Genomic DNA, 24,872 nt, shown 5'->3' with positions numbered 1-24,872 from the left:
TACCTAAATAATTCTGATTCCGCCACGACAGAACCCAAAAGGGTTTTTACCTAGAACCAAAAGGGTTCACCTGCAACCAAAAGCGGTTCTTTAAAGGGTGCTCCTATGGGGACAGCCGAAGAACCCCTTTAAGGTTCTAGATAGCACCTTTTTTTCTAGGAGTGCTTGGTGGCAAACATGGCACATATTTAAATGAAGGTTCTATCTAAATATGGTACCCGTTGGGGCTTTGGTGGTCTTTAGAATAAATGGGGTGTGTACTGTACATTGGTGTTTGATGTGTGACATCACAGCTCAGAGATTGTCACAGCCAAACCAGGGCCTCTCCTCTGTCACGTCTTGCTGCCAGACTGTACACATCAATATTATATCCTTCAGTTTGGCCATGAGGCTTACAATCTATATCATTCTCTTTTCTTGATCTCCTTAACCTCTCCTCGTCCTCCCATTCCTCGCTCTCTCTATGTTCTGTTCTGACTTGACATTCTAAATGTTCTGTTCTGGCTTGACATTCTAAATGTTCTGATCTGGCTTGACATTCTAAATGTTCTGTTCTGGCTTGATATTCTAAATCTTCTGTTCTGGCTTGACATTCTAAATGTTCTGTTCTGGCTTGACATTCTAAATGTTCTGATCAGGCTTGACATTCCTCTGCTGAACGTTCCCGTGTTCCTTCCCCCACCCACCCAGACCGATTCTGAAAGCAGCTGTGTGTGTGCGCATGTGTGTGTTTGCATGTGTGTGTGCATGTGCGCGTGTGTGTGCGTGCAATTGTAAATGGTAAATCAGGTCATTTTGGTCAGGGCTTAGTGCTGTTCTGTTCACAAAGACCAAGATCTCCCCCAACGCATTCATTACCCTGCTCTGCTCTTCTCTACACCCTGCCAAAACAGACAGCCCACTGAGACAGCCCTGAATGGGAGAGATGGTACAGAGAGCGAGAAGGGGGAGAGGTAAAGAGAGAGAGTCACTTTTTTAAAAAATTCTGTATGTGTAATATTTACTGTAAATTTTTTATTGTTTATTTCACTTTTGTATATTATCTACCTCACTTGCTTTGGCAATGTTAACACATGTTTCCCATGCCAATAAAGCCCCTTGAATTGAATTGAATAAAGCCCCTTGAATTGAATTGAGAGAGAGAGAGAGAGAGAGAGAGTGACAGAGAGAGTGACAGAGAGAGAGCCAGAGAGAGTGACAGAGAGAGAGCCAGAGAGAGTGACAGAGAGCGTGACAGAGAGAGTGAGTGACAGACAGTCAGACATGGAGAAAGAATAGACAGAGACATATAGAGATACAGACAGACAGTCAGACATGGAGAAAGAATAGACAGAGACATATAGAGATACAGACAGACAGACAGACAGTCAGACATGGATAAAGAATAGACAGACAGACAGACAGACAGACAGACAGACAGACAGACAGACAGACAGACAGACAGACAGAGAAACAGACAGAGGGGCCTTTTAACTAGACAGCAGCGGATAGAGAGAGAGGCTCTCTGTGGCTCTCCCACTGTGTCGACTGTTGACCAGGGCCGAGTTAGATCTCACTGCACAAGAACTCTTCATCACAATAAGCTGATAACTGTTAACATGCTGACTGGTTGCTGCAATGCCATAGTCTGTCTGAGTATGTGCTTGTTACGAGACACACACTCTTAAAAGGATGAATAGATACTTTTATATATGCACCCGGGCACAAACATACGTGTACCTACAAGCACACAAACAGACTCTATCTCCCTTTTTGTGTGTCTCTCTCTCTCTCACACACACACACACACACACACACACACACACACACACACACACACACACACACACACACACACACACACACACACACACACACACACACACACACACACACACACACACACACACACACAGTAGCCGGACCTTGAGGAGGATGTATCAGGGGGAGCTACCTGTGTAGAATATAAAACCACAGGGACTGTCAGACTGGTCTGCAGTGCAGAGGAAAGGAAAAGAGAAGCCTATTCACTAGGCTCTCTATCACTGCTGCTCGTCTCAACAACACAAAGAAGGAGGAAATCACACTCTTCCTCTCCAGCCAGGGGGTCCAGACTTACTGCAGACAGAAAGTCTGTTTTAACAAGACAGTGTACTGAAGAGCAAACTCCGAGCTCAGCTGACTCAGAGATGAAAGTTTACTTCAATTGTTAGATCATTTGGAGCCTAGGTCTTGGATGACAGGGTCAGTAGTTTATCCGAACAATGTGACATGACAAGTCATAACTCTGGGAGTTAGTTATTTCAGGGGATGTGGCCACTAGGAAGCAGGGACTCTCCTTGGGGTTAGCTATGCCGTTACAGCACATCAGAGTATGACATAATTGTGATATACCGCCACTGGTGACTGGTTGCTCCCTGGAGCAGACGTCATCAGAGATGTCGACAGAGGAGGAAAGAGAAAGAGGGACATAAAAATGGTGAGAGAGATGGTGTTACTCATCGCCATGGAATAGTGCCATGGCCAATCACATATATACGCACACAGACACACAGACACTGAGACACACACCCACACATCCCTCAGGCTGTGCTGTCCTGCCACTTTGCATTTACTTCAGCACAACGGAGAGTCTGGCCAGAGGGTAAAAAAATAGAGGGAGAGAGGCCAGTGAAGAGAGAGAGACAGTCTTGAAATGTCTATATTCTTTTGGAACTCTTGTGAGTGTAATGTTTACTGTTAATTTTTATATGGTTTATTTCACTGTTGTTATTGATCTATTTCACTTGCTTTGGCAATGTAAACACACTTCCCATGACAATAAAGCCCTAAAATTGAATTGAATTAAATTGAATTGAGAGGGAGAGAGGACAGTGAAGAAAGACAGAGGACAGTGGAGAGAGAGAGAGGCCAGTGGAGAGAGAGAGGGGCCAGTGGAGAGAGAGAGAGAGAGGCCAGTGAAGAAAGAGAGAGAGAGGCCAGTGAAGAAAGAGAGAGAGAGGCCAGTGGAGAGAGAGAGCGAGAGGCCAGTGGAGAGAGAGAGCGAGAGGCCAGTGGAGAGAGAGAGCGAGAGGCCAGTGGAGAGAGAGAGTGAGAGGCCAGTGGAGAGAGAGAGTGAGAGGCCAGTGGAGAGAGAGAGAGAGAGGCCAGTGGAGAGAGAGAGAGAGAGAGAGGCCAGTGGAGAGAGAGAGAGCGAGAGGCCAGTGGAGAGAGAGAGAGCGAGAGAGCAGTGGAGAGAGAGAGCGAGAGAGCAGTGGAGAGAGAGAGCGAGAGGGCAGTGAAGAGAGAGAGGCGAGTGAAGGGAGAGAGAGAAAGAGGCCAGTGAAGTGACAGAGGGAAGCCAGTGAAGAGAGAGAGAGAGGGGCCAGTGAAGAAAGAGAGAGAGAGGCCAGTGAAGAAAGAGAGAGAGAGGCCAGTGGAGAGAGAGAGAGGCCAGTGGAGAGAGAGAGAGGCCAGTGGAGAGAGAGAGCGAGAGGCCAGTGGAGAGAGAGAGCGAGAGGCCAGTGGAGAGAGAGAGCGAGAGGCCAGTGGAGAGAGAGAGAGGCCAGTGGAGAGAGAGAGAGAGAGAGGCCAGTGGAGAGAGAGAGAGCGAGAGGCCAGTGGAGAGAGAGAGAGCGAGAGGGCAGTGGAGAGAGAGAGAGCGAGAGGGCAGTGGAGAGAGAGAGAGCGAGAGGGCAGTGAAGAGAGAGAGCGAGAGGGCAGTGAAGAGAGAGAGCGAGAGGGCAGTGGAGCGAGAGAGAGCGAGAGGGCAGTGAAGAGAGAGAGCGAGAGGGCAGTGAAGAGAGAGAGAGAGAGGCGAGTGAAGGGAGAGAGAGAGAGAGAGGCCAGTGAAGAGAGAGAGAGGCCAGTGAAGAGAGAGAGGCCAGTGAAGTGACAGAGGGAAGCCAGTGAAGAGAGAGAGAGAGGGGCCAGTGAAGAGAGAGAGAGAGAGAGAGAGAGAGGCCAGTGAAGAGAGAGAGAGAAGCCAGTGAAGAAAGAGAGAGAGAGGCCAGTGAAGAGAGAGAGAGGCCAGTGAAGAAAGAGAGAGAGAGGCCAGTGAAGAAAGAGAGAGAGAGGCCAGTGGAGAGAGAGAGAGAGAGGCCAGTGGAGAGAGAGAGCGAGAGGCCAGTGGAGAGAGAGAGCGAGAGGCCAGTGGAGAGAGAGAGAGGCCAGTGGAGAGAGAGAGAGCGAGAGGCCAGTGGAGAGAGAGAGAGCGAGAGGCCAGTGGAGAGAGAGAGAGCGAGAGGCCAGTGGAGAGAGAGAGAGCGAGAGGCCAGTGGAGAGAGAGGGAGCGAGAGGGCAGTGGAGAGAGAGAGAGCGAGAGGGCAGTGAAGAGAGCGAGCGAGAGGGCAATGAAGAGAGAGAGAGAGAGGCGAGTGAAGGGAGAGAGAGAGAGAGAGGCCAGTGAAGAGAGAGAGATGCCACTGAAAAGAGAGAGAGAGGCCAGTGAAGAGAGAGAGGCCAGTGAAAAGAGAGAGAGAGGCCAGTGAAGAGAGAGAGAGGGGCCAGTGAAGAGAGAGAGAGAGAGAGGCCAGTGGAGAGAGAGAGAGCGAGAGGCCAGTGGAGAGAGAGAGAGCGAGAGGCCAGTGGAGAGAGAGAGAGCGAGAGGGCAGTGGAGAGAGAGAGAGCGAGAGGGCAGTGGAGAGAGAGAGAGCGAGAGGGCAGTGAAGAGAGAGAGATGCCACTGAAAAGAGAGAGAGAGGCCAGTGAAGAGAGAGAGGCCAGTGAAAAGAGAGAGAGAGGCCAGTGAAGAGAGAGAGGCCAGTGAAGAGAGAGAGGGGCCAGTGAAGAGAGAGAGAGGGGCCAGTGAAGAGAGAGAGAGAGAGAGAGAGAGGCCAGTGAAGAGAGAGAGAGAAGCCAGTGAAGATAGAGAGAGAAGCCAGTGAAGAGAGAGACAGAGAAGCCAGTGAAGAGAGAGGGGCAAGTGAAGAGAGCGAGAGAAGCCAGTGAAGAGAGAGAGAGAGGAAAGTGAAGAGAGCGAGAGAAGCCAGTGAAGAGAGAGAGAGAAGCCAGTGAAGAGAGAGAGAGAAGCCAGTGAAGAGAGAGAGGGGCCAGTGAAGAGAGAGAGAGAAAGAGAGGCCAGTGAAGAGAGAGAGCGAGAGGGCAGTGGAGAGAGAGAGAGCGAGAGGGCAGTGGAGAGAGAGAGAGCGAGAGGGCAGTGAAGAGAGCGAGCGAGAGGGCAATGAAGAGAGCGAGCGAGAGGCGAGTGAAGGGAGAGAGAGAGAGAGAGGCCAGTGAAGAGAGAGAGATGCCACTGAAAAGAGAGAGAGAGGCCAGTGAAGAGAGAGAGGCCAGTGAAAAGAGAGAGAGAGGCCAGTGAAGAGAGAGAGGCCAGTGAAGAGAGAGAGGGGCCAGTGAAGAGAGAGAGAGGGGCCAGTGAAGAGAGAGAGAGAGAGAGAGAGAGGCCAGTGAAGAGAGAGAGAGAAGCCAGTGAAGATAGAGAGAGAAGCCAGTGAAGAGAGAGACAGAGAAGCCAGTGAAGAGAGAGGGGCAAGTGAAGAGAGCGAGAGAAGCCAGTGAAGAGAGAGAGAGAGGAAAGTGAAGAGAGCGAGAGAAGCCAGTGAAGAGAGAGAGAGAAGCCAGTGAAGAGAGAGAGAGAAGCCAGTGAAGAGAGAGAGGGGCCAGTGAAGAGAGAGAGAGAAAGAGAGGCCAGTGAAGAGAGAGACTCTTCACTGGCCTCTGCACGCAGAATTCTGCAAAAATATCCTCCGTGTACAACGTAGAACACCAAATAATGCATGCAGAGCAGAATTAGGCCGATACCCACTAATTATCAAAATCCAGAAAAAAGCCGTTAAATTCTACAACCACCTAAAAGAAAGCGATTCACAAACATTCCATAACAAAGCCATCAAATACAGAGATTAACCTGGAGAAGAGTCCCCTAAGCAAGCTGGTCCTGGGGCTCTGTTCACAAACACAAACACACCCTACAGAGCCCCAGGACAACAGCACAATTAGACCCAACCAAATCATGAGAAAACAAAAAGATAATTACTTAACACATTGGAAAGAATTAACAAAAAAACAGAGCAAACTAGAATGCTATTTGGCCCTACACAGAGAGTACACAGCGGCAGAATACCTGACCACTGTGACTGACCCAAAATTAAGGAAAGCTTTGACTATGTACAGACTCAGTGAGCATAGCCTTGCTATTGAGAAAGGCCGCCGTAGGCAGACATGGCTCTCAAGAGAAGACAGGCTATGTGCTCACTGCCCACAAAATGAGGTGGAAACTGAGCTGCACTTCCTAACCTCCTGCCCAATGTATGACCATATTAGAGAGACATATTTCCCTCAGATTACACAGATCCACAAAGAATTCGAAAACAAATCCAATTTTGAAAAACTCCCATATCTACTGGGTGAAATTCCACAGTGTGCCATCACAGCAGCAAGATTTGTGACCTGTTGCCGCGAGAAAAGGGCAACCAGTGAAGAACACACACCATTGTAAATACAACCCATATTTATGCTTATTTATTTTATCTTGTGTCCTTTAACCATTTGTACATTGTTAAAACACTGTATATATATATATATATAATATGACATTTGTAATGTCTTTACTGTTTTGAAACCTCTGTATGTGTAATGTTTACTGTTAATTTTTGTTGTTTTTCACTTTATATATTCACTTTGTATGTTGTCTACCTCACTTGCTTTGGCAATGTTAACACGTTTCCCATGCCAATAAAGCCCTTGAATTGAATTGAATTCAATTGAGAGAGAGAGGGGGAGCCAGTGAAGAGAGAGAGCGAGAGAGAGAGGCCAGTGAAGAGAGAGAGAGGGGCCAGTGAAGAGAGAGAGAGGGGCCAGTGAAGAGAGATAGAGAGAGAGAGAGAGAGGCCAGTGAAGAAAGAGAGAGAGAGAGGCCAGTGAAGAGTGCGAGAGAGAGAGAGAGAGAGAGAGAGAGGCCAGTGAAGAGAGAGAGAGGGGCCAGTGAAGAGAGAGAGAGGGGCCAGTGAAGAGAGACAGAGAGAGAGAGAGAGAGAGGCCAGTGAAGAGAGAGAGAGAGAGAGGCCAGTGAAGAGTGTGAGAGAGAGAGAGAGAGAGGCCAGTGAAGAGTGCGAGAGAGAGAGAGAGAGAGAGAGGCCAGTGAAGAGAGAGAGAGGGCAGTAGAGAGAGAAAGAGATAAAGAAAGCCCAGTGAAGAAAGAGAGAGAGAGGCCAGTGAAGAAAGAAAGCCCAGTGAAGAAAGAGAGAGAGAGGCCAGTGAAGAAAGAGAGAGAGAGAGGCCAGTGAACAAAGAGAGAGAGAGGCCAGTGAAGAAAGAAAGGCCAGTGAAGAAAGAGAGAGAGAGGCCAGTGAAGAAAGAAAGCCCAGTGAAGAAAGAGAGAGAGAGAGAGAGAGAGGGGCCAGTGAAGCGAGAGAGAGGGGCCAGTAGAGAGAGGGAGAGATAGGCTAGTGAAGAGGGAGAGAGGCCAGTGAAGAGAGAGAGGCCAGTGAAGAGAGAGAGAGAGAGAGAGAGAGGCTAGTGAAGAGAGAGAGAGGCTGGTGAAGAGAGAGAGAGAGAGAGGCTAGTGAAGAGAGAGAGAGGCTAGTGAAGAGAGAGAGAGAGAGAGAGAGGCCAGTGAAGAGAGAGAGAGGGGCCAGTGAAGAGAGAGAGAGGGGCCAGTGAAGAGAGAGAGAGAGAGAGAGGCCATTGAAGGGAGAGAGAGAGAGGCCAGTGAAGGGAGAGAGAGAGAGATGCTAGTGAAGTGAGAGAGAGAGGCTAGTGAAGTGAGAGAGGGAGGCTAGTGAAGAGAGAGAGAGAGGCTAGTGAAGAGAGAGAGAGAGAGGGGCCAGTGAAGAGAGAGAGAGGGGACAGTGAAGAGAGAGAGAGAGGCCATTGAAGGGAGAGAGAGAGAGGCCAGTGAAGGGAGAGAGAGAGAGATGCTAGTGAAGTGAGAGAGAGAGGCTAGTGAAGAGAGAGAGAGAGGCTAGTGAAGTGAGAGAGGGAGGCTAGTGAAGAGAGAGAGAGAGGCTAGTGAAGAGAGAGAGAGAGAGAGAGAGAGGCCAGTGAATAGAGAGATTTCCACAGAGAAATCAATGCTGTTCAAGACATTTGAACGTTCATAGATGTCCAACAGAGCCAGATAATACCCACAGTGGTTGTATAGGGTGCAATAGTATAACACCTTCAGGAGTAAATGTCAGTTGGTTTTTCATGGCCAAGCATTAAGAGGTCCATAGAGAGAGAGAGAGAGATTGGCAGCACGGCCAGGTGGACTGGGGACAGGGGCAGCTAGGAGTCATCAGGCCAGGTAGTCCTGAGGCATGGTTCTAGTGCTCAGGTCCTCTGGGAAAATAGACATACAGAGGAAGAGAAAGAGAGAGAGACAGGAGCATTAGAGTGATTTTTAAGATGACACAGGACACCAGATAGGACAGACTCATGCCCCACAGCAGCATAGATACTGGGACTGAGACAGAGCGAGTGTACAAAACATTATGAACTCTTTCCATGACATAGACTGACCAGGTGAATCCAGGTGAAAGCGGGGATCCCTTATTGATGTCACTAGTAAAATCCACTTCAACCAGTGTAGATGCAGGGGAGGAGACAGGTTAAAGAAGGATTTTATGCCTTGAGACCATTGAGACATGGATTGTGTATGTGTGCCATTCAGAGGGTAAATGGGCAAGACAAAAGATTTAAGTGCTTTTGAATGGGGTATGGTAGTAGGTGCCAGGCGCACTGGTTTGTGTCAAGAACCACTATAGCTGCTGGGTTTTTCACACTCAACAGTTTCCCGTGTTTATCAAGAATGATCCACCACCCAAAGCACATTCAGCCAACTTGACAACTGTGGGAAGCATTGGAGTCAACATGGGCCAGCATCGCTATGGAACGCTTTCGACACCTTGTAGAGTCCATGCTCTGACAATATGAGGCTGTTCTGAGGGTAAAGGGGGGTTCAACACAATATTAGAAAGGTATTCTTAATGTTTTGTACACTCAGTGTATAACCCCACCCACTTCGCCAAAGGGAAATGGCCAGGCCCTGAGACAAGGCTAAGTATAGCCTACAAAGATCCCCACCGCACGAGTCAGACTGGGCGCAAAACCGGTCTGGAAGATTACGTCAGTGACTCAACACAAGTTGATTACAGTGAAAAAGCCTGGGATAATGTGATGTACCCTCCTAGGGATGGCATGGGAGAACGCGAGCAAGCCAGTGACCCAGTAATAGAGTCAGAGGGAGACAGCAAGGGTGATGAGTCACTCCAGTGCCTTGCCTTTCACCTTCACATCCCCGGGCCTGACTAGACTCAATCATAGAACCAACCTCATTAAGAACTTAAAGGTTTGAAATGGATCGGCAGACCATTCCATAGAAGAGGAGCTCTGTAGGAGAAAGCCTTGCTTCCAGCTGTTTGCTTAGAAATCCTAGGAACAATAAGGAGGCCTGCGTCTTGTGACCGTAGTGTACGTGTAGGTATGTACGGCAGGACCAAATCAGAGAGAGTAATAAGAGCAAGTCCATGTCATGCTTTGTAGGTTAGCAGAAATCGGCCACAGCCTTAACAGGAAGCCAGTGTAGAGATTCTAGCAATGGAGAAATAGGATCACATTTTGGGGTTTCTAGTTTAGTTTAGTGCAAAATACAGCTGCTATATCTGAAGCCTTTTCCAGGTAGCTGGAGAGTAGAGCGTTACGCTAATCTAATCTTAATGTGACAAAAGCATGGATCAGCTTTTCTGCATATTAAAAAAAATACAAATATATTAAAAAAAATATTTCAGATTTTTGCAATGTTATAAAGATGCTACGAAGATGGAATTTGCATTGGTGCATGTATTTGTTTCTTTGATTAGGGGTAGACATGCCTAGTACACAATGCATTATCCACTGGGGATACTATTGAGGCTACAGAACAACTAAGCCAGTTCTCAGATCTGTTCTGCCCTTTTCTTTTTCATCATTTCCCTTCCTTAGCCCCGATGTCTGCTAACGAAGAGGATTGTTAACACTGGCAACGAATCAGAAGAATACAACAGGGGGAGAGGACCATGTCCCTGATACTGAGCCAATTAGACCCTAAACACTTCCTCCTCAACCGATTTATAGTCTGCAGTAAATAAGGTGGCGTGAGAGAACATGTTAGCAGGTTTTACTCAGCAACACTGAGCTAAGTTGTGAGTGTGTGTGTGTGTCCTGTCCATGTCCTCTTCATGACTTAGTGATCATTTCCTGGTCTGTCATCCTGCCATGTCATTGTCAGCACCTTTATTTCAGCTTTTCTAAGTAAAGGAGGGGGGAGAGAAAGAGAGTGAGCCTGTTTTGCACTTCAAACAGAGAGTTCTAGTTCTCTCTCTCTCTCTCTCTCTCTCTCTATATGAGAGAGATGAGCCAACATCTATAAATGAGCCAACATGTTAGTCAGTAAGAAGATGAATTTCCTTGGCCTGATTTATGACATGGAGGAGATGAACAGGGAGTATTTGTTCTGGACCAAAAGCCAGACCAAATGCCCTGTGGAAATGAAGTACTGACATCTCTGACCAATAAAGCTTGATATGAGGTAATGTTAGTTCTGGTGTATGATGATGATGTGTAAAGGATACTGTTTCTTCCTGTTTTATGGAAGAGCTTGCTCTGTAAGAGAGGTAGGTAGCTGACATAACTGGTGTGTCTGGCAACAGAGGCAACCTATTGGTGCCACTATTGATCTTGGTGTTGGCACAGACAGACCTACAGGGTAGCACAGGAGTCTGACTCACTTACAGTCATCACATGAGCTGCACTGATCAATACCTCCTGACCACTCTGACTGCACCATTTGCAAACGCACACACACATAACTTACAAGGTCAGTGCAGGGTCAAACACTCCACAGCCACAGGGATCGATGTGATGGCAGTATGATCAACAGGATCTGTTGCAAACGGAATGTTTCATTTACTGTATGACATAATGAGAGATGGACGATCCCCGTAATGATCCAAATGGATCAGAATATTACAAGTGTCCCACTCGCACACACTTTCTCTCTCTCTCTCTGTCTAGATGTATTCTTCTCTCTATCTAGATGTATTCTTCTCTCTCTCTCTATCTAGATGTATCTCTCTCTCTCGATCGCTCTCTTTCTCTCTCCCTCCCTCTCTCTCTCTCCTCTCACACACGAAAAACACTAGTCTGCTTGTCATGTTTGCGTCCTCTCTCCCTTCCTTTTCCCTTTTCTAAATCTCACTACTCTCATTCTCTACCTCCTTCTCTTATTTCGATGACTAATCTTTTGTTACAATTCTGTTCCTTCCAGTTGTGTTCTCCAGAATCAGAGTTGAGATCAGAAGAATAGCACAGAATATTATTTTACACTCCTTTTCTCCTCCCCTCTTCTGGGTATTTGTAGTTCCTATTGAGCGAAAGGAATGCAATACAGCAGTCTATAATTAGCTAACAGCATTCCTCATGCATTCTCCCCAGTCTCTAAAACAGCCATTTAGACAAGACAGAAACAGGACCTATACTGTACGTGTGGCAGACTGTGCTTATTACACATCATACAGGCCCTGAGCCATGCCAGACATACAGTACAGTATCAAACACAGACAGAGTGTGTTTTGTTCCTAAACAGTACTGTAACCCGTCTACTACTGTGCTGTCAATGTTCTGGGATCAGTTACTGTGCTGTCATTATTCTGGGATCAGCACACAGTTACTGTGCTGTCATTATTCTGGGATCAGCACACAGTTACTGTGCTGTCATTATTCTGGGATCAGTTACTGTGCTGTCATTATTCTGGGATCAGTTACTGTGCTGTCATTATTCTGGGAGCAGTTACTGTGCTGTCATTATTCTGGGATCAGCACACAGTTACTGTGCTGTCATTATTTTGGGAGCAGTTACTGTGCTGTCATTATTCTGGGAGCAGTTACTGTGCTGTCATTATTCTGGGAGCAGTTACTGTGCTGTCATTATTCTGGGAGCAGTTACTGTGCTGTCATTATTCTGGGATCAGCACACAATTACTGTCCTGTCATTATTCTGGGAGCAGTTACTGTGCTGTCATTATTCTGGGATCAGTTACTGTGCTGTCATTATTCTGGGATCAGTTACTGTGCTGTCATTATTCTGGGATCAGTTAATGTGCTGTCATTATTCTGGGTGCAGTTACTGTCCTGTCATTATTCTGGGATCAGCACAGAGTTACTTTGCTGTCATTATTCTGGGATCAGCACAGAGTTACTGTGCTGTCATTATTCTGGGATCAGCACAGATTTACTGTGCTGTCATTATTCTGGGATCAGCACACAGTTACTGTGCTGTCATTATTCTGGGATCAGCACACAATTACTGTGCTAATGGTTTATTATTGGCATGTTAGATATTTGGACTGAGAATACAGTGGGTTTGGGGTTTTCAAGACAGTTATGTCTTGCCAACCATCTAAACTGAAGGACAGCTGGACAGCACTGTGTGTGTTTTATGTGTGAGTGGTTATAGCGTTAATTGTGAGAGGCACATATCTAATAGATTATGTTCAGTATGAGGAAAGCTGTTCTGAGGCAGCAGTGTGTGAGGCTTGTCTCTCTGTCTTGACCCTTACTATGGTCAGGGAGGAAAGAACTGCAATGACTCATCACTCGGCACAGCCAGCACTAACGAGACACGACACACAGAGAAGAGAGCTGAGAGGAGCAGCAAGGATACAGCACACACACACATGTACTTTCACACACACACAAAAGCACAGATGAGTAGCTCAGTGGGGCAGAGGGGGTTGGCAGGGTCCTGCTCTGTGAGCTGCTGGAAGCAAATAGACCTCATGCCTGAGTGTGTCTGTCACGTCTGGGGTTACACACACACACACACACACACACACACACACACACACACACAGCCACACACACACACTGCATACACACTCGGTCTAGCACAACACCCCTCTTCCTTCATGCCACAGGTGTACCTGTCACTTGAGAGAAGCCATACTGAGTTAGAGAGTGTAGCCGGAACAGAGACTAGAGGACATAAACAGTACAGAAATAAATCAATATAACCAACATACTTGTGGGTGTGTGTGTGTGTGTGAGTGCGTGTGTGTGTGTGCATGAGTGTGTTGGAGTGTGTGTGAGTGTGCGTGAGAGAGAAAGAGAGAGAGATCTTGTTATGTCCTATGTTCATTAGGTCATTATTTTATTTTATTTCACCTTTATTTAACCAGGTAGGCTAGTTGAGAACAAGTTCTCATTTACAACTGCGACTTGGCCAAGATAAAGCATAGCAGTGTGAACAGACAACAACACAGAGTTACACATGGAGTAAACAATTAACAAGTCAATAACACAGTAGAAAAAAAAAAAAAAAATAGTCTATATACATTGTGTGCAAAAGGCATGAGGAGGTGGGCGAATAATTACAATTTTGCAGATTAACACTGGGGTGATACATGATCAGATGGTCATGTGCAGGTAGAGATACTGGTGTGCAAAAGAGCAGAAAAGTAAATAAATAAAAACAGTATGGGGATGAGGTAGGTAAATTGGGTGGGCTATTTACCGATGGACTATGCACAGCTGCAGCGATCGGTTAGCTGCTCAGATAGCAGATGTTTGAAGTTGGTGAGGGAGATAAAAGTCTCCAGGTAGGCTAAATGAAACCTTACATTCACTTTCTATCGATTCCTATTGATTCCCATGTTGTCATAAATACAGTCAACTTCTAAACTGTTCATCCCAATGCGTTCAATCTCATGTCCCTTTCACTAAACTCACCCCAATTATGGTGCGTTGTCTCACAGATTGTCGCATCAGCTTGAAATTTCCTGGGAAACCCAGAAATAAAATCATCCGTAATTGCATCAGATGTGTCCCTCCACAAAACATTATCCTGAAATACATCCAGGAAAATTGGAAAAAGAGATAGACCTCCCACTTCAGCTTTCAGTAGTAATACAGGTAGCCCAAAAGAGGTTAAACACCACCTACTGGAGGGACAAGGCTTACGCTTCAACCAGACAGACGACTCTCAGGCATTCGTAAAATGGAATTGACATGATGGATGAGAGAGCATTGTATTGACTGTTTCATGTGGGTTGTCATTTTAAAAGACTTACAAGAGCGTTACCGTATGTAGTGTCCTGAGGTCAATGTCCCTGTCCCTTCTATGTCTAATTTATAATAACACGTTCATAACCGGTCAGCAAATATTTGGAGCAAATGAAATGTGTATTTTGCAGACCTTGTAATGAAATGACAAAGATCTGTTATAAGCAAAATCACTATCCTTCTATACCACTTTCTACTCTAGCAGTAGATTTGACTTCCCATGAGCTGTCCTTGCACTAACAAGTGATGTGTGTTTCACTATGCAACCTACTCGCACTGCACACACAGTGATGTTTTCCAGAGCCATCGATGGAGACGGGAGAGAGATGGCGGTGAAGATGATGATGATGTCATATAGCCCCAACCCAGTTGTATTGAGCGCTGCATTTTGGTGTGGTTGCTGGGCTAAAGGCTTCTGCTTCTACAATCTACAGTCTGCTTCTACAGTCTGCTTCTACAATCTACAGTCTGCTTCTACAATCTACAGTCTGCTTCTACAGTCTGCTTCTACAATCTACAGTCTGCTTCTAATCTACAGTCTGCTTCTAATCTACAGTCTGCTTCTAATCTACAGTCTGCTTCTACAATCTACAGTCTGCTTCTACAGTCTGCTTCTACAATCTACAGTCTGCTTCTAATCTACAGTCTGCTTCTAATCTACAGTCTGCTTCTACAATCTACAGTCTGCTTCTACAATCTACAGTCTGCTTCTACAGTCTGCTTCTACAATCTGCTTCTACAATCTGCTTCTAATCTACAGTCTGCTTCTAATCTACAGTCTGCTTCTAATCTACAGTCTGCTTCTAATCCACAGTCTGCTTCTAATCCACAGTCTGCTTCTAATCCACAGTCTGCTTCTACAATCTACAGTCTGCTTCTATAATCTACAGTCTGCTTCTACAGTCTGCTTCTACAATCTAGTCTGCTTCTAATCTACAGTCTGCTTCTAATCTACAGTCTGCTTCTAATATACAGTCTGCTTCTAATATACAGTCTGCTTCTAATATACAGTCTGCTTCTAATATACAGTCTGCTTCTACAGTCTGCTTCTACAATCTACAGTCTGCTTCTAATCTACAGTCTGCTTCTAATCTACAGTCTGCTTCTACAGTCTGCTTCTACAATCTACATTCTGCTTTTACAATCTACAGTCTGCTTCTAATCTACAGTCTGCTTCTACAATCTACAGTCTGCTTCTAATCTACAGTCTGCTTCTAATCTACAATCTGCTTCTACAATCTACAGTCTGCTTCTACAGTCTGCTTCTACAATCTACAGTCTGCTTCTACAATCTACAGTCTGCTTCTAATATACAGTCTGCTTCTACAGTCTGCTTCTACAATCTACAGTCTGCTTCTACAATCTACAGTCTGCTTCTACAATCGACAGTCTGCTTCTACAGTCTGCTTCTACAATCTACAGTCTGATTCTAATCTACAGTCTGCTTCTACAGTCTGCTTCTACAATCTACAGTCTGCTTCTACAATCTACAGTCTGCTTCTACAATCTACAGTCTGCTTCTACAATCGACAGTCTGCTTCTACAATCGACAGTCTGCTTCTACAGTCTGCTTCTACAATCTACAGTCTGCTTCTAATCTACAGTCTGCTTCTACAGTATGCTTCTACAATCTACAGTCTGCTTCTACAATCTACAGTCTGCTTCTACAATCTACAGTCTGCTTCTAATCAACAGTCTGCTTCTACAATCTACAGTCTGCTTCTACAGTCTGCTTCTACAATCTACAGTCTGCTTCTACAATCTGCTTCTACAATCTACAGTCGGCTTCTACAATCTACAGTCTGCTTCTAATCTACAGTCTGCTTCTAATCTACAGTCTGCTTCTATAGTCTGCTTCTACAATCTACAGTCTGCTTCTAATCTACAGTCTGCTTCTAATCTACAGTCTGCTTGTACAGTCTGCTTCTACAATCTACAGTATGCTTCTACAATCTACAGTCTGCTTCTACAATCTACAGTCTGCTTCTACAATCTACAGTCTGCTTCTACAATCTACAGTCTGCTTCTAATCTACAGTCTGCTTCTACAGTCTGCTTCTACAATCTACAGTCTGCTTCTAATCTACAGTCTGCTTGTACAGTCTGCTTCTACAATCTACAGTCTGCTTCTACAATCTACCGTCTCCTTCTACAATCTACAGTCTGCTTCTACAATCTACAGTCTGCTTTTAATCTACAGTCTGCTTTTAATCTACAGTCTGCTTCTAATATACAGTCTGCTTCTAATCTACAGTCTGCTTCTACAGTCTGCTTCTACAATCTACCGTCTGCTTCTACAATCTACAGTCTGCTTCTACAATCTACAGTCTGCTTTTAATCTACAGTCTGCTTCTACAATCTACAGTCTGCTTCTACAATCTACAGTCTGCCTCTACAATCTACAGTCTGCTTCTACAATCTACAGTCTGCTTCTACAATCTACATTCTGCTTCTAATCTCCAGTCTGCTTCTAAACAACTGTCTGCTTCTAAACTACAATCTGCTTCTACAATCTACAATCTGCTTCTAAACAACAATCTGCTTCTACAATCTACAGTCTGCTTCTACAATCTAGTCCAATCAACAATCTGCTTCTACAATCTACAGTCTGCTTCTACAATCTACAGTCTGCTTCTACAATCTACAGTCTGCTTCTACAATCTACAGTCTGCTTCTAATCTACACAGTCAATCAGCATCAGTCAGAAGGGGGAACTTTTTTTATTTTTTTTATTTTTAAATTAAATGTTTACCCCATTTTCTCCCCAATTTCGTGGAATCCAATTGTTAGCAGACTATCTTGTCTCATCGCTACAACTCCTGTACGGGCTCGGGAGAGACGAAGGTCGAAAGTCAAGCGTCCTCCGATACACAACCACAACACAGCGCGCATCCAACCCGGAAGCCAGCCACACCAATGTGTCGGAGGAAACACCGTGCACCTGGCAACCTTGGTTAGCGTGCACTGCGCCCGGCCCACCACAGGAGTCGCTGGTGCGCGATGAGACAAGGATATTCCTACCGGCCAAACCCTCCCTAACCCGGACGACGCTAGGCCAATTGTGCGTCGCCCCACGGACCTCCCGGTCGCGGCCGGTTACGACAGAGCCTCGGCGCGAACCCAGAGTCTCTGGTGGCACATCTGGCGCTGCAGTACAGCGCCCTTAACCACTGCGCCACCCGGGAGGCCACGGGGTGACTTTTTAACATGTTGTTATGTAATTGCACACACACACACAACACATAGTTTGCACACTGTGTGAAATGTCATACAAGCTTTTAGGCAAACATACATACAGCACATATTGTGCTCACTATCATGCAAGCATTTGGACACACACTCATACACACACACACCTGCAGCACATGGTTGGATCTCCTCAGGTCCCCTATTTAACTATCCCATCTTGACATTTTACATGAATGATTACAGAGTCAGCTATGATTACCCTCCTCTCTCCTCCCTGATTGACTTACACAGTCAATCAGGGAGGACTGCTACACTCAGCACCATGACTGGGTTGGAGAGGGAAAGAGGAAGAGATGGAGAGACAGAGACAGAGACAGAGAGAGAGAGAGAGGGGGGGGGGGGGGGGGGGGGGGGTATGGAGAGAGAGAGAGAGAGAGAGAGATTTGGAATGTCTTTATTCTTTTGGAACTTTTGTGAGTATAATGTTTACTGTTCATTTTTAATTGTTTATTTAAACATGTTTCCCATGCCAATAAAGCCCCTTAAATTGAAATGAGAGAGAGAGTGATTAAGTATATGTGTATGTGCTCGTTTGCATAGTCATGTGTGTTGCATTGTCAATGTCTTGATCCCTTTGTACTGCGGAATGAGCCACTACTGTGATTGTAAATTCCAGCTCATATTAGCTATCGCTACCTGCTGTTGATAACAGGAAACTACTGCTCCAATAAGTGATATCTATATCTGTCAGCAGGGGGCAGTAGCGCTACATAAATAAACTAATCCTGGTCCACCTATCGCTCTCATGGTAAATAAACCTCTAGCACAAGGATGGGAAACTCCTTTCCCCATCTCTAGCAAACACAGCTGATTTAACAAATTGCATTCTAAACTGAAGATCATTTTTAGTTGATTATTGAGTCAGGTATGTTAGCTGGGGCTTGGGGGAAAAGTGTGACACCAATCAGGCACCTGATGACTGGAGTTTCCTATCCCTGGTCTAGCATCAACCAGGGCTACAGCGTCACAAGATGCTATGGTGTGTCAGATTGAATAATATTTTCCTGTATGTTGATATGTATTGGACTTATACGTTGCAATTATTACCTGCAAATGGCCTTCGCTATATCATCCATGTTGCACCATCCTCTTCCTCTCCTCTTCTCTCTCCATCTTCTCTATAAGAAAGGAATATAGAGAATGATTGAAGGATGAGTCATACATGATATTTCTGCAGAATTCGTTTTTTTCCCTTCTCACTCACTCTCACACTCACTCACTCACTCACTCACTCACTCACTGAGCAGTGATAATCTCTGTTCTACTGTAAGCGTCCAGCAGGGATAACAGTGTTGCATGCTGTGAAGGCATCAGGCCTGGAGGAGGGGATTGAGATTTCCTTTAAAAAGAGGAGAGAAAGAGGGAAAGAGAGAGCGAGAGATAGCATAATATGACATTTGAGAGAGCGAGAGATAGCATAATATGACATTTGAGAGAGCGAGAGATAGCATAATATGACATTTGAGAGAGCGAGAGATAGCATAATATGACATTTGAGAGAGCGAGAGATAGCATAATATGACATTTGAGAGAGCGAGAGATAGCATAATATGACATTTGAAACATAATAACATAATATTTGAAATGTGCTTATTCCTTTGAAACATTTGTGAGTGTAATTCTTTATGTTTATTTCACTGTTGTTTATTATCTATTTCACTTGCTTTGGCAATGCTTTATTGGCATGAGAAACCAATGTTTACATTGCCAAAGCAAGTTAAATAGATAATAAACAACAGTGAAATAAACAATAAAAAATTAACAGTAAACATAACACATTCTCTCAGTCTCTCTCTCTCTTATTTTCTCTATTCTAGTAAGTCATTAAAATGTGTTTCTTATCCAGATGAAACACCAGCTTGTAGCACACTGAGCCAAATCAGTACTGTGACTGAATGGATAGCCTTCTAAACCTACACATACACACAGGCATGTGCGCACACACACACACACACACACTAGAGCGCACACACATGCGCGCATCAAATCAAATTGTATTTGTCACATACGCCGAATACAACAGATGTAGACCTTACAGTGAAATGCTTACTTACAAGCCCTTAACCAACAATGCAGTTTTAACTTCTCTGGGATATGTGGGCGTCCCACCTCGCCAACAGCCAGTGAAATTGCAGGGCGCCAAATTCAAACAACAGAAATCTCATAATTAAAATTCCTCAAACATACAAGTATTATACACCATTTTAAAGATAAACTTCTTGTTAATCCAGCCACAGTGTCTGATTTCAAAAAGACTTTACGGCGAAAGCACACCATGTGGTTATGTTAGGTCAGTGCCTAGCCACAGAAAACCATACAGCCATTTTCCAAAGAAGGAGAGGTGTGACAAAAGACAGAAATAGCGTTAAAATTAATCACTAACCTTTGATAATCTTCACCGGATGGCACTCCCAGGACTCCATGTTAGACAATAAATGTGTTTTGTTCGATAAAGTTAATCTTTATGTCCAAAAACCTCATTTGAAATTGGTGCGTTATGTTCAGAAATGCATTGTCTCAAACAAACATCCGGAAAAAGTGCAGAGAGCCACATCAAATTACAGAAATACTCATCATAAACATTGATCTAAGATACAAGTGTTATCCATACGATTATAGATAAACTTCTCCTTAATGCAACCGCTGTGTCAGATTTTTTTTAAACTTTACGGTAAAAACACACCATGCAATTATGTTAGGTCAGCGCCTAGCCACAGAAAAACATACAGCCATTTTTCAACCAAGGAGAGGTGTCACAAAACTCAGAAATAGCATTATAAATATTCACTTACCTTTGATGATCTTCATCGGAATGCACTCCCAGGAATCCCAGTTCCACAATTAATGTTTGTTTTGTTCGATAAAATCCATAATTTATGAACAAATACCTCCTTTTTGTTTGCACGTTTAGTTCACAAATCCAAATTCACAAGGCGCAGGCACTTAGTCCAGACGAAAAGTCAAAACAGTTCCAATACAGTTCATAGAAACATGTCAAACGATGCATATAATCAATCTTTAGGATGTTTTTATCATAAATCTTCAATAATATTCCAACCGGACAATTCCTTTGTCTTTAGAAATGAAAGGGAACGCAGCTCGCTCTCACGGCCGCGCGCGTGACTTAGCTCATGGCATTCTGCCAGACCCCTCGATCAAACAGCTCTTATTCGCTCCCCCTTCATAGTATAAGCCTGAAACAAGGTTCTAGTGGAAGCCTTATGAAGTGCAATATGACCCCATAGACACTGTATATTGGATCGGCAATGACTTGAAAACTACAAACCTCAGATTTCCCACTTCCTGGTTGGATTGTTTCTCAGGTTTTTGTCTGCCATATGAGTTCTGTCATACTCACAGACATCATTCAAACAGTTTTAGACACTTTGTCTATCCAAATCTACTAATTATATGCATATTGTAGCTTCTGGGCCTGAGTAGCAGGCAGTTTACTCTGGGTACCTTATTCATGCAAGCTACTCAATACTGCCCCCCAGTCCCAAATAAGTTTAAGAAAATACCTTAAAAAAGTAACAAATGAAAATAACAAATACTTAAAGAGCAGTATAACAACAATAGCAAGGCTATATACAGAGGGTACCGGTACAGAGTCAATGTGCGGGGGCACCGGTTAGTCAAGGTAATTGAGGTAATATGTACATGTAGGTAGAGTTATTAAAGTGACTATGCGTGGGGCGGGGGGGGGGGCAATGCAAATAGTCTGGGTAGTCATTTGATTAGATGTTCGGGAGTCTTATGGCTCGGGGGTAGAAGCTGTTTAGAAGCGTCTTGGACCTAGACTTGGCGCTCTGGTACCGCTTGCTGTGCGATAGCAGAGTCTGGGTAGTCATTTGATTAGATGTTCGGGAGTCTTATGGCTCGGGGGTAGAAGCTGTTTAGAAGCGTCTTGGACCTAGACTTGGCGCTCTGGTACCGCTTGCTATGCGATAGCAGAGAGAACATTCTATGGCTAGGGTGGCTGGAGTCTTTCACAATTTAGCCTGATTAGCTTGGCAGTATAGTATTTCTTGCTCCCTAGTGGGCTATTAAAGCAATTTAGTGTGTGTGTGTGTTAAAATCTGCCATTTGGCTGTTAAGGCCGCTATAATGAATATGGGTCTGTGCATTAAATGTTAGGCGTATAACAAGGGTATTTCATTTGATTCAACTCTTACCCTACGAGGCCCAGAGCCTGCTGGTCTTCTGTTGTAATGTATCATTCATTGCATCCACCTAAACCAGTCCCTGATTAGGGAGGAACAATGGGAAAATGCAGTGGAACTGGATTGGAGGTCCAGAGCTGAGTTTGAGGGGCCTATAGGCTATATGTTTATGACCTTTATGCCTCCACTGTTGTTAAGATTTCATTTCATGTCAGGGCTTTTGGTGGTTGTGGTGATATGATATTCATATTGAATATTGTGTAGGCTGGCTGTAGCTACAGAATAACAAGGTCAGTTCTCAGTAGTGGGTGGATATTATTTTGGGTCGTCAATATTTACCACAACCACAAAGTCATAAACCCCGCCCATTTATCTTCTTAAAATGTGATTTTAAACCTAACCATAACCATAACCTTAAACATTAATTAACACACTGCTAACCTTATGCATAACCCTAACCTTAAATTAAGGCCAAAAAAACACATTTTTGCTTTCATTAATTTTTACGATATAGACACTGTGTCTGTGGTAACTACTGGAAACCAGTATTTAGGGAGACTGTAAACCCTGCCCATGCAGTTGAGAGGCAGATTCAAATGTGATGACGTGCAAGGATACATAGACAGGGATTGGACCCCTAAATAAATGGAGAAGAACCTCCGAATAACTGGACATGAACAGATCCATATAATACAAAGACGGACGAATTTACGTAGCCCTAACTCTGAAGTCGTTGGCCCCCATGCACAAAGCCAGGGTTTGGCGGGCAGTTATTTTAGGTCTGCGGAGGTCATCAGTATTGGAGTAGACAGTTTGACTAGAGCGTAAAGACCGTTTTAAAGCCCACCTGACTGCATATCTGAGAGCGAATCAGGATCAGCGGATCCACCCCACACAGCCATAGCCCTGCTTTGCCTAACCATAGCGGTTCCTGCATACGCCGTTATGAGCTCCTGGTACGCGTCTGGTTCTCGGAACGACGCTCCCTCCCCACTCCCAGCCGTTATCGAGGAGAAGCCGCCGATGAGGAGAGCGTTTTACCTGCTTCGGAAGACGTCCAAGAATCGCAGCGGTGGCGGTAAGCAACAGCAGCAGCAACCCGTGGCAAACAACAACAACATTCCTTTCATGATCCACTGCCAGATCGGGAAGGAGATCAAGCACATATGCAGCAACTGCCGCGGCGCAGACCCACATGAAGGTGAGTGGAGAGGAGGGTTGAGGTTTTCACAGCTGCAGGAAGAGCCCACTGGGCACAGGCATCAATTCAAAGTATATTTCACGTTGTTTCCACTTAATTGAATTGCAATTACATGAAACAACGTTGATTCAACCAGTAGGAGATGTTTTTGATCATCTCCCACTTCATGTTTGCGCTGCTCCTCAAAGCGACCGCTCCCTTGGCTTGCTCGCTTGCCTTTGCCTGCCCCACGGCGGGCTGTTTTTCTCTGTGGACAGGCTGCTGAGGACTTTTCAAATCATAATAATAAATAATACTACTCTGAGTCAGAATATTTCTGTGGATGTACTAGTATATGGTGTTTTGTAAGCATTAGGCTATTGAATATCTATCCAGGCAGAATAGCATTGGAATAGTATTTTTATTCTTATGCTGTGTTTTGAATGTGGTTGTGATGGAGTTGTTCAAACAGCCCCTGGCTCCAGTAGGCTACAAGCCTGAGATGTACCGTTCTATTTACTATAACAAGTGCATACGAAAAGCATAATAATTGAAATGCATTCCATAGTTAATTCAGTTGATAGGTCTGTCTCCTCTCCTTTGCACTTAGGTTGTTACTACTATTTTATTATGCAACGATGTTGGATTTGTTTGTTTTTTGTTCCCTCCTGATAAGGTGGAATGTGAGGTCAGGGTGCAATGGCATAAGGTGTTCCCAAACTTCACCCAGGCCCACCATGTCTATTTCTAAGGGCACAAGCACTGTTCATGACACAAACTGTTCACACACCTCTTCAAGGCGGATAGTTGTTTTGTTGTTGTAGGTTTTAAAGCTTATTTTACACATATTGTCATGAGGTGCAGAGAAAATGAATGCCGTTTTAAAGCACATTTTCTTGCAAGTCTACACATTTCGCCAACGTGTATTCATGTGATATTTGAGTGACTCAAACATTACAACAAAATTTATGGGCTAAAAAACCTAGCTAAAAACATTAGCTGACATGGGCTAGTTGATCTGGATATTTCTGACAAGTTATAAATAGCTCCCCCCGCCAACCCCTGTGCCCCCACACACACACTTGCTCTTTGTGCAGACTAAAAGGGTGTGTGTGTGTGCATGTGTACGCACGCATGAGTTTGAGTTAGTATTTTTTATTTGAATTCAAATATTTTTCCCCTGTCCCTGTGATCCGGGCACCATGCCTTTTTTCCAAGCAGTCCAGCCTGGTAGGAAGACCGGTGTTATGGGAAGGAGGGGGGAGTTTGGAGATGGAAAAATTCTGAGAAAATGGAGTAAGGAGAGCAGTGTAATTACTTTAGAACAGTCTGACATCTCTCTTACAGTGCAGAGCATATCATAGCTCAGGGAGAGAGAGATATACTCTACCCTTCAAAAGATTGGGGTCACTTAGAAATGTCCTTGTTTTTTAAAGAAAAGCACATTTTGTGTGTCCATTAAATTAACATCAAATTAATCAGAAATACAGTGTAGACATTGTTAATGTTGTAAATTACTATTGTAGCTTGAAACGCCTGATTTTAATGGAATATCTCGATAGGCGTACAGAGGCCATTATCAGCAACCATCACTACTGTGTTCCAATGGCACATTGTGTTAGCTAATCCAAGTTTATCATTTTAAAAGGCTAATTGATCATTATAAAACCCTTTTGCAATTATGTTAGCACAGCTGAAACCTGTTCTGATTAAAGAAGCAATAAAACTGGCCTTCTTTAGACTAGTTGACTATCTGGACAATCAGCATTTGGGATTTCGATTACAGGCTAAAAATGGCCAGAATCTAAGATCTTTCATCTGAAACTCGTCAATCTATTCTTGTTCTGAGAAATTAAGGCTATTCCATGCGAGAAATTCCAAGAAACTGAAGATCTCATACAACACTGTGTACTACTCCCTTCACAGAACAGCACAAACTGGCTTTAACCAGAATAGAAAGAGGACTGGGAGGCCCCAGTGCACAACTGAACAAGAGGACAAGTACATTAGGGTCTAGTTTGAGAAACAGACGCCTCACTAGTCCTCAACTGGAAGCTTCATTAAATAGTACCCGCAAAATACCAGTCTCACTGTCAACAGTGAAGAGGGGACTCCTAGATGCTGGCCTTCTAGGCAGAGTTCCTTTGTCCAGTGTCTCTGTTCTTTTGCCCACCTTAATCTTTTATTTTTATTGGCCAGTCTGAGACATGGCTTTTTCTTTGCAACTCTGCCTAGAAGGCCAGGATCCCGGAGTCGCCTATTCACTATTGACGTTGAGACTGG

The 24,872-nt window shown here is 44.6% G+C and overlaps 1 protein-coding gene across 2 annotated transcripts in view; it reads left to right on the top strand.

Annotated features, from left to right (window-relative positions):
- Nucleotides 1–24,872, top strand: part of LOC139409425 (phosphatase and actin regulator 1-like) — a 47,466-nt gene that overhangs the window by 4,796 nt on the left and 17,798 nt on the right. Inside the window, exon 1 of one of the 2 annotated variants that reach the window (XM_071154568.1) lies at nucleotides 22,080–22,610. The exons of the other annotated variant lie outside the window; for it this stretch is intronic. Coding sequence (XP_071010669.1) covers nucleotides 22,355–22,610 — 256 coding nt within the window. The 5' untranslated portion in view covers nucleotides 22,080–22,354. Of the gene's footprint in view, nucleotides 1–22,079; nucleotides 22,611–24,872 lie in introns of those variants that run through there. 2 annotated transcript variants of the gene reach the window in all.

Source organism: Oncorhynchus clarkii, chromosome 5 (genome assembly GCF_045791955.1).
Source record: "Oncorhynchus clarkii lewisi isolate Uvic-CL-2024 chromosome 5, UVic_Ocla_1.0, whole genome shotgun sequence".
In the NCBI taxonomy this organism is placed as follows: Eukaryota; Metazoa; Chordata; class Actinopteri; order Salmoniformes; family Salmonidae; genus Oncorhynchus; species Oncorhynchus clarkii.
Note: the sequence above shows the minus strand (reverse complement) of the source record. Positions and strands in the feature narration are given on the sequence as shown.